This window comes from Morone saxatilis, unplaced genomic scaffold, assembly GCF_004916995.1.
Source record: "Morone saxatilis isolate NCDOM2014 unplaced genomic scaffold, NCSU_SB_2.0 Contig24, whole genome shotgun sequence".
Classification (NCBI taxonomy): domain Eukaryota; kingdom Metazoa; phylum Chordata; class Actinopteri; family Moronidae; genus Morone; species Morone saxatilis.
The window spans coordinates 2268526-2278300 of NW_023339807.1; the positions used below are offsets into that span (position 1 = coordinate 2268526).

The 9775-nt window shown below is 39.9% G+C and overlaps 1 protein-coding gene across 1 annotated transcript in view; it reads left to right on the forward strand.

The window, feature by feature from the left end:
* LOC118336172 (pituitary tumor-transforming gene 1 protein-interacting protein) overlaps nt 1–9775 on the forward strand; it is a 15405-nt gene that overhangs the window by 1450 nt on the left and 4180 nt on the right. The window contains exons 3-5 of the mRNA XM_035672766.1: nt 354–462; nt 3474–3582; nt 5131–5196. Of these exons, the coding sequence (XP_035528659.1) occupies nt 354–462; nt 3474–3582; nt 5131–5196 (284 nt within the window). The remainder of the gene's footprint in view (nt 1–353; nt 463–3473; nt 3583–5130; nt 5197–9775) is intronic.

Consider the following 9775-nt stretch of genomic DNA (forward strand, 5'->3'; position numbering starts at 1 on the left):
TAGATAAATACTTTATTCATCCCCAAGGGGAAATTCAGTTTCCAGCAGTATCCGCAGACTGATAATAGTAACAATAACAATAATAATAACAACAACAACAACAGGAGGCAAAATGCAAAAGAACCAATAAAATAAAATAAATAGCAAAATAACGAGCATTGGGTAAGTGTCCTAAGGTGCATAAGTAGGTGGTCACATAATGCAGGGTGCACTGCGTCTGGTGGTATAGTTTGATACAGGGCAGACGTATTGGAGTTCAGAGTTTAGTTGCAGCTTCAGATTTGTATATCAAATTAGCAATTTTATCTTCATAGCACATGCAGAGTATTGATCTTTGTGCTTTGTCTGCACAGTGTCTATGGTGCTTCACCTCCAACAACTGCACAGAATACCCAGTGAGCTGGTTGCTGCCTCCAGCGTCCGTGTGCCAGCTGTCCCAGGCCCGATGGGGAGTGTGTTGGAGTGAGTTGATCAGGTTTATTATTATGATGTGAAAGGTTGTGACCGCGTCTGCTTTTCTCTTTCACTTGTCACTTTACAAGACCGCAATTAATCAACCCACTGCTTCTGTAAACACCGGAAAAGTAAGCATGGGTTTGTCGGATTCCACTGGAGAAGGAAGCTGTTGGCCAAAAAAGTCAAGTGATATGAGGAAGTTGAAATAATAGTTGCTCTGAAGATGCAAAACATTCCATTTTAATATGCAAAACAGAGACCAAACACAAATACAGTAAGTACACAGTGTGAAATATATACAACAATAAGAGAGAGATCCATAAAAAAGAAAAGTAAGTGTGTTGACACATGCCCCTGTACAGGTGGAAGTCCTTAAATGCTGTGGCTCAATGAAATGCTGGAGTTAGTTTATGTGGCAAACACTGCAGGATATTTGCAGTTGTGGGAGGTTTTCTTAGACACACACACACACACACACAGAGTGTTTTAGCTGAGAGGAACATTTGAAAAGATCAGTGTGTGTGAGAGGAGTTTCTCTCACTTCATGTTGCTTCAGTGTCACAGAGGGGAGACTGCAGCATCTCATCCCCGCAGCACTCTGCCTGCTTCCTCTCTTGTGCGGTTGATTTGCTCTACCAGACTCTACAGATAGAAGTGAACCATTACCGCTCTGTGCACTCTAAAACACTTGTAGCAGGTACAGAAAGTAAAATCAATGGTTGGCGCTGGACAGGGAGTTCCCCTGATTTCTACGTAACCAGCCAGATGGGGAAAGTAGCCATTTTAGGGATTTTTGTGGCTGCAGATTTCTGTTGCACAAGGTTGAAAGCTCAGTTAATTCACATTCACATTTAAAACATGAACCATATGTTGTTTACATGTAGGTGAAATCACTGTAAATACACTTTTCACTCAAACATAATTGAAGCCTGGCCTTCATTAACAGTGATGATGAGTAACAATATAACATTTGTATAGCACTTTTCTTGTGCTAAAATGTTTTTTTAATTGTTTTAGTGTGTTTCCTAAAATATAAAATGCAATAAAACAATAATAATAAAATAGGAATAAATAAGATAAAATAAAATTCTACACAAATAAAATAAATAAATTCACACAGGCTTTTTTTTGTTTTGTTGTTTTGATTATCCAGGCTCATAAGGGTGTAGTAGGTCTTTGATATAAGTATGGGCCCGGTCATGTATAGCTTTAAAAATCAACTATAACATTTTAAAAACAATGCAAATCCGGGAAGCTGCACTGCCTGATCTTGTTTTCTGGAACTGGTGACAATCCTAGCAGCAGCATTTTGGACCAATTGGAGGTGATTGAGGGGACCCTGACCAATACCTGTGTAGAGGAGTGTAAAAAAAGATAACAGAAACATAGACTGTTAATGTTCAAAGTCTGCTGTACACGTACACTCTGTAGGTCAGTGCTCAGGCATTGATCTAACACTCGTCTTTACAGAGAAGCTGCCTTCACACTGGACCCACTGTCACACTGGACCCACTGTCACACTGGACCCACTGTCACACTGGACCCACTGCATTATGATAACCAGATTCTCTGTCTGAAATCACACCACAGAAAAGTAAACATGAAAAAGGTTTTCCACTGGAAAAGAAAAAAAAAAAGTTTGGGGATGGTCACTCACCCCTCCAACTGTCATCTGCTGTTTGTTTTTCTCTCTTTTTTTGAATTTCACTTCCTTTTGCATTAATCAGAACTCTATTTCCCCTGTGAGGCTCACAAGTTGCACCAGTGGTTTTGAGAAAATATGTAAATGACAGAAGAAATGGGATGAAGAAAATGTAAGTGGTGCTTCAACACCAGTGTCGGTTGTATTGGTTGTTTCTTGTGTTGTTTTACTGATTTCAGACTCAGTCTGATACACAAGCCCTTGACATTAGTACATGAGACAGATAATATGTGAAAAAAAAACAGGTTCCTCTGGCTCCTCCTAGTACCAATCACAGCCAAGTAGGTAGTTGGAAAAAACAAAACAGTATTTTTATAAAAATCCTCTACTGCAGCTTTGAGTCAAAAAAAGCCCTTATCTAACAGATCTTTAACATGCTTCACTCAAGCCTGTCAAAAACACATCAAGAATTCTGTGTTGAGAGAGTGCAAATAATTTTAACATGTCTAATATCTTTCTGATACATTGCTCTTGTGTTTTTCATTCACATAACAAAGACTATAAGGCTATAGAAGCATAACAAATAGTTGAATAATTCCAAGGGACATGCATGAAGGGGTATTTAGCTGCTCTGTGGTGTAGGGCATACGTCCATATAACTTTAGGCATTGATGTCGTTTTGATTATGGGTTCAGTTTTTAGAGAAACCTTCACTAGCTTCTTAGCTTGTACACTAAACAGAAATAAAATTATATATACATGTACATGTAAAAGCAGGCAAAGTTCAAATTTTCCTTTTTTAAAAAGTGGTTCAAAATGTTTAGCTTTCTATAACACATCAACAAAGTAACCACCTTCCTGTTGCCCAGAATAAACATATCTATACACGTGTTGACACGTTTCAGTGACTTACACAGTCAGGGAACTCATTTGTATCCCTAGTCTGTCTCTGGTAACCTGATCACTGCTCCTACTGTACTTCAGGAGCTTTATTACTGGCTTACATGTGAAAGCTAGTGATAAGCCAGTTGTGCTTGACTGTATTATGAAGCACAACTGATAAACACTTATACTACTGTTGAGTGGTTTTTGGCCTTGACACAAAGTCTCACCTGATTGAGTCTTGTCTGATGTCTCAGTTATGTTTTCACTGGAAATGGAGTGTAGAGTAGTTTCATTATAACTGATTTGTTGCTGAGTACTGGTAGGTGGCGCCATTGCCAAACAAGTTGAGTTTATATTGTCATTTAAGGGAAACAGGCACTAAAAGTTTCAGGTTTCATTTATTATTTGACTTCAACCCTATTCTTGTAAAGAATAGAATCTATATAATATAATAATAGTGTTATATTTTCTGTCTCCTTGTGTGATTCAGTGAACTTTGAAGCCCTGATCATTGCCATGGCTGTCCTGGGTGGAACCATTCTCATCGGCATTGCTGTATGCTGCTGCTGCTGCTGCTGCTGCAAGAAGAGTCAGTCAAGGTAAGGTTGCATAACGAGGTGTCCATTTAAGAACAAAAATAACACGTTCTTTTTGCTCTTTAGTGGACAAAGTTAGTTAGAAAGACATTTCACTTACCAGACATCACTTAGAGTGTGCATTCTAACAGGTTATGGTGCTATAATACAACCTCAGAGATGATACAGTGTCAAAAAAACTGAACATGATAAGCCTCATAAGGACAGGGTTTATTGTAATAGATTAATACCTGATAAATCAGGAACCGTTAGATTATAATTTCAGGAAAGCACAGAATATCCGCCCTGGCACTCTCTCTGTCACATCAAAACAACAACAAAAAACAAAGTTTGATTTGACCAACTGATTAATACCAGTTAACACTGAATAAAACAGTTCCACCCTCTCCCACGCTGTTGGACAGACAAAGGACGTTCCGAAGGGGCTGCGAGCTGATCTGCTGCTAACGTTAGCTCAGCTTGTTTCTCTGATAACTTAAGATCCAGACGTCCGAATGACTAAAATCCTTCATCTGGTTCAAATCTAGAGTTGAAAAGCACAGTATCGTAAAAGTGTGGCTTAAAACTAGATAAGAAATCAATTTAGGACTTCGGGCAGACAACCACAATTCAAAGGGGATATGACGCCATTGACAGGCGACCGGTGAAACGAAGTATGACCTGAATAAAATGACAGATTGCTTTGAGGTTGAATATTGTTGGAAACATTTGTGATAATGTAAGTAAATGTAAATTTGACGTATTATAGCTTTAGGTATTGGCCAGTTCTGGACTGGAAACAATGGCAGTTACCTAAACAACCACAGTAACTCCCAGCTTGTACAAATGAAAAGAAAACTACCTGATTCCACTGAGTTCTACCTCTGTGACATTACTACTGTGCTCAGATACAAGAAGCTCTGTGGTGAACAAGTGTTCAGTGCAGTGAACCTCTTGAGCTGAGCACCAGTGAATCAGAGCTACGTTCACTCTCGTAGTCTCATCATTCCTTTACAAGACAACTGTGTGTGCGGTGCTCCTGTTGTTCTGGAGTGAAATGGAAATGTCATGTCAGTCAATCAAATGCAGACTGGCCTGTCACACTCTGACAGTCGTGTGGGTATAATAGTCTCTTTCACATCTATCATCTGACAGCAAAAAAACGGGATGAAGAGCATGCCTGAAAAACACATACACACACACACACACACACACACACACCAAGCCTCCATTTTACATGTATCTACAGGCAATTTTATTTTCTCACCTCCTGATTGCTCAGCTTCCGTTAAAATAGATAATTCCATTATCAAAGTTGACACAGGTTGTTTCTGTGGCAAAAACTCTGGCTTAACTTTTGAGCATCAGTTTCCTTTTGTTCCTCACTTCATAAATCTAATTTATAATATATATATAATCATGCTGAATTTGAACCACTGTAACTTGTAGAGTGTTACACTTTGTGAAAAGAATATCCCTCAAGCAGTTGTGGCAATGTATGTCATTTGTCACATCCAGATGAGTGTGTTTTTGTTGTTCTGATGTTCTCTTCATGCCGCTTTATGTCTTAAGGCCTGACAGAGATGAGGAGAGATTTGCCAGGAGGAGAGAGGAGATCAAACAGCGCGCCGAGGAACGGTAAGAACTTCACTCCAGGCTTAAGTACAGATTGGTTGAACTCTGTAACCAATTATAACTGTTTATTTAAATAACAGCATCACATGTTGGCACAATGTTTCTCTTTAAGGGAAACCAATATTGTACTAAGGTTTGGTTGTCCTGACTAATGTCACTCCCCTATGAAACTGTAGTAAACTCTGTAATGTGTGTGCTGGGAGATATGAATCATTTGTTCTGTATTAGAAGGGTATTTTTCTAATAATACATACCTCTGCCAAGGCTTTAAGATCCACTAAATGTATTTTAGTACTGAGAATTAGGGATGCTTGATATGGATTCTATTTCAGACAATAAACAATTACCTGCGTCTCACGACCGATGCCTATTAAAAAAAAAACCTGATAATTTGTACTTTAAAAAGAAGCTCATAATTTTTACACAACTGATGATAAGAAAGATTAAGATGTACTGAGGAAAGACAGAGCGATTCCATAGCACTGTTCTAATCAAATCTAACTAATATAATATAATATATAACAAAAACAGTTCTATCAAACTAGACTCAATGATAATGTTTAGTGCCACCATAATGCCATCAGATTTTGCAGGTGCACAGGTTGTCTATAAATTAGGTTTGAATTGCACAAAGGGTCATGACTAAAGTCATTTCATAAGGAAAGGGTATAGAATACCAAATAAAAAAAGAGAAGAAAATTCAACATTTTGGGCCATCCAAATATTTAGCACATGTGGGGAGTAAATAATGTGAGTTTGGAAAAATGTTGGAAAACTGATGGAAAGTCTTTGCAAAAATGGGTGTAACTTATATGGACAGACACATGCTGAGTCAAGAAGTGAATTTGCCTCGACTTCTCAGTCAGAAGTTATGAGTGAAAAGAAAGTAACTTGTAAGTGAATTGTTATGCAGTAGAAATAGTGGCGCCACCCGTACCAAAAACAAATAAGTTCCTTCTTTAGGCACCCAAGTGGTTTAGAGGCTAGGACACCGACCATGAACTGCAGCGTCCCTTGCTTGACTCCAGCTGGGGACCTTTGTTTCATCTCCCTCTCCCTGCCTTTCCTGTCAGCTCTCTGTTGTTTATGGAGGGCTTAAAATGCCCTGCAAAAGCTCCTCCTTGGCCAATGGCTTTTGACTAAATTTCATTGTAATCTTAGTGGTCTTTCAGAGGTGGTTTTTCAGTTATCCTGCTAACTCTCTGACAGACTGAAAAACAGGACCAAATCATAACCTCCTCGGTTGAGTTAATAGCAAAAAATAGTAATATTGATTGGTAAATCTAGGAAATGATGCTAACACACATTCTTTCAACACATTGGGTGTTTTTGCCTCTCCGTGTCCCAGCAGGACCTACATGGGATTTCCTACAGTGGAATTGTTCATAGTCCCCAACAAAAGGGCCCGTTGTATGTTTGGGATTCAAGCAACTGGTGTGTGTAGCCCTACCATGTCCCAGAGGAGGAGCTCAGTGTTCCTCTACTTGCATCCCAAAACACCAATTGGATTGTCAAGGCTGAGCAGCTGCTCTTTGGTAATGTGGTCATAAATAGAGAGCGCTACATCCTGTGGAGCAGCATCCACTGTCAAAGAAGCAGTGTGTTAGTCACTGAATCATACAGCAGTGTGTGTCGTGGCAGTGAGTAGACCTGGAAGCCTTCCTCTTCCTGCACTCCATAAATGTTTCAGCCTCATCTTTCTATTTAGTGCCTGCGCTCCCACTGCATTCATCCTCCGAGGATGGCCCGGGCGATGTGTTGGTAAGCAGGGCAGTCGTGCAGAAAGATAGTCAGCAACCGTGGTTTATCTTCATCACATGCAGTGCCGGGAACACCAGCGTCCCGGTTCTCTCTGTGTGATCAAGAGAGAGCCTGTGAGTTGAATTATCCAACCCCTGTGAGCTTTTCTCTCACGTGCCACAGAGTCTAGTCAGGGTTTCCTGCGGTGAGCATGATCAAATCTCCCAAGTCAGAGTCAGTGCAGTGACCTACATAGATGCAGTTCATGTTGTGCACAGGACATTCAGAATAGATCGGACCCATCGTGGGAAAGACTACTGCCTCTAGACACTGCTGCCCGGCCTCTAGAGAGCCAGCTCACAGCACTGAGCCTTCATCAGCATCATCCGAGCTCAGGCTGGAGATCAGTCTGGGGGAAACATTAACAGCAGATAAGGGATTGACCTATACAGCTTTTTAAATGCTGTATAATAAAGTGATATTATTGCTTTTTAAGCTGACATTGCTTTTAAAAAACACAGAATTAGGTATTTTTTATTTGGTATTTTTGTAAGTTTGGCAAGTTTGCTTTTGTTGAGGTAGGAAGACATTTTGAATCTGTATTACACCACTAAACATTTTCAGCTCTTTGACCTTGCTGTTAGGCCTTTTATAAGCTGGAATTAAGTTTCTCAGAGCTTGTAAGCAAACATACACAGGTATTGTTGGGACACGTTTGTATATAATGTACATGTCAGCAACGTCATATTTAGCAAAACACAATGTAAAGAAGACATGGAAGAACTCAGGATACGGAAAGCTTTCCCCCCATGACAGTGTAACAAACCACTACCCCTGGGAAACACCTAATTTATCAACATAAATGGAGAGAGGCAATGACAAGACGGTAAATGATATTAAGTGCCTTGAAAAGGGGTTTAGTTTCCGGTAGGGCTGTCTACTGGCAGGAACCTGCCAATGCGATACATATCACAGCCTATGTTTTAAAATCTAATACTAGAAAATGTATATCAATAGTGTATCGACAATATTACCAAACAAAATATCGCAACACAATATTTTTTTTGATTTTCTTACACTTTTTCCTGTGCTCTGCTAGAAGATCGCGTGTGGCGGTGTCATGCTGACCTGTACATCCAAACATTTTTGCAAAAACAGTTGACGCAGAGGTTTTGGTGGGTGTGCGCTTCGTTGGCTCCTCTTCAGGTTTCAACCCTTCTCTATTCGGGTGTGCTAAGATGTTTCCTCGTATCTCAGTAGAAGCATAATTCCAGCTTTAGAAGTTTTAAAATCTGACCCCAGCCCAGCTCGTACCGATAAATGTGAGAGCCAAACCAGCCGATTTCCCTTCATGGGTTAGTTCTTCCTCCTTCAAAGAGACAAAGACTTACTGTAGAATAGTCAATAAAAGCCATCCCTCCTGGGTTACATCACTGGCTTCTCTCATGCCCCCTCTTTTAAACCAAAAAGGAAGTAATTGACGACAAATAGTCTGATTCTTCAGAACTCCAGAACTTCTATCCTAGTTGAATTTGATAGTTCAAACACGACAGAATACTATGTACAGGCATGATCATGGGTCATACAAGGTCAGAATGTTCTCACAGTGAAGACGCACTCACCCAATCCTCAGGGATTTAGAGAAGCTCCTCTTCAGCAAAGTTTTGCTTTCTTTTATGTGTTGACTGTGTGTGTGTGTGTGTGTGTGTGTGTGTTGACTGTTAGCTTGCCAGGAAACTTCAATGCATGGTCCATTGTCCTAACCTTGCTTATTCCACTGGGAGGTTTGTGTGCTATATGAAATATACGAGACATGGACACAAACCATTGATTGATGAAATCTTGATTAAACCTGGAAGTCGAGGAGCAGAACCTTCAACCTCCCAAGTGAAACTGTTGCCTTCAGGTCTAGCTCCTCACTTCACTTGTTGAATGCAGCCATATTTATGTAGAGGGAGTGTGAACATGTCAGTCAATTAGCTGCGTACAAGCTGACAGCAGGGCGCGAAGGACAGATGGCAAGCAGAGCTCAGCCACCCTGATTGCTCACAGATCACTACCTGGCAATAAAACACTGACTGATTTACACCGGCCTCTTTATGCAGAGATGAAGTAAAGTGGCGCTCTGGAGATCCAGAGCACAAAACCTCCTCCCAGGCTTTTGTTAACTCCTCAGAAAGGCTGAACAGGGGGCTGACGGCAGGCCTGTTGCTGTGTTTGTGCCAGCTAAACTGAAGCAATGAGTGAAAATATGACTTAACACTCCACGACAAGCCATTAAATGCCATTAGGACTGCAGACGTGCTTTTTTAAATTCTTGGTTGGCTATTATGGATGGAGAAATATTGAAAAGGGGTATTTTCTCACAGTTGATTTTTGCATTTTTCATCCTCCATATTGTTTTGCCTTGTATTGACGTTTTGTACAAATGATACAGTAAATAAATGGACTCTGAGCTGAGTGTTGCAGTATATCAATATTATATTGATAGTGTAATATGAGACTATATATCATATGGGAGTGTTTGTATAAATGTTGTCACTGTTGCAGTACTTGATAGAATAGTCTGAAGGTTGTTCTTTAATGTCCTTCCAACAATTAACAGATATGTTTAATCATCATATCAGTGATCATTTCTGTACATTTGTGTATATTATTTAAAAGCAAAAGCAGTTACTTCCTAGATACCATCACTTTATCAATATAAAGGTATTTCAGGGAAAATTTGTTGGTGTTATCCAGGCCTAGGACTATGCATATGGAAAACCAGCCTTTTAAAATGGAGCAGATTTATAGAGGAAGCATATGAAATGTCTCATTATTGCTGTGTGTGTGTGTGTGT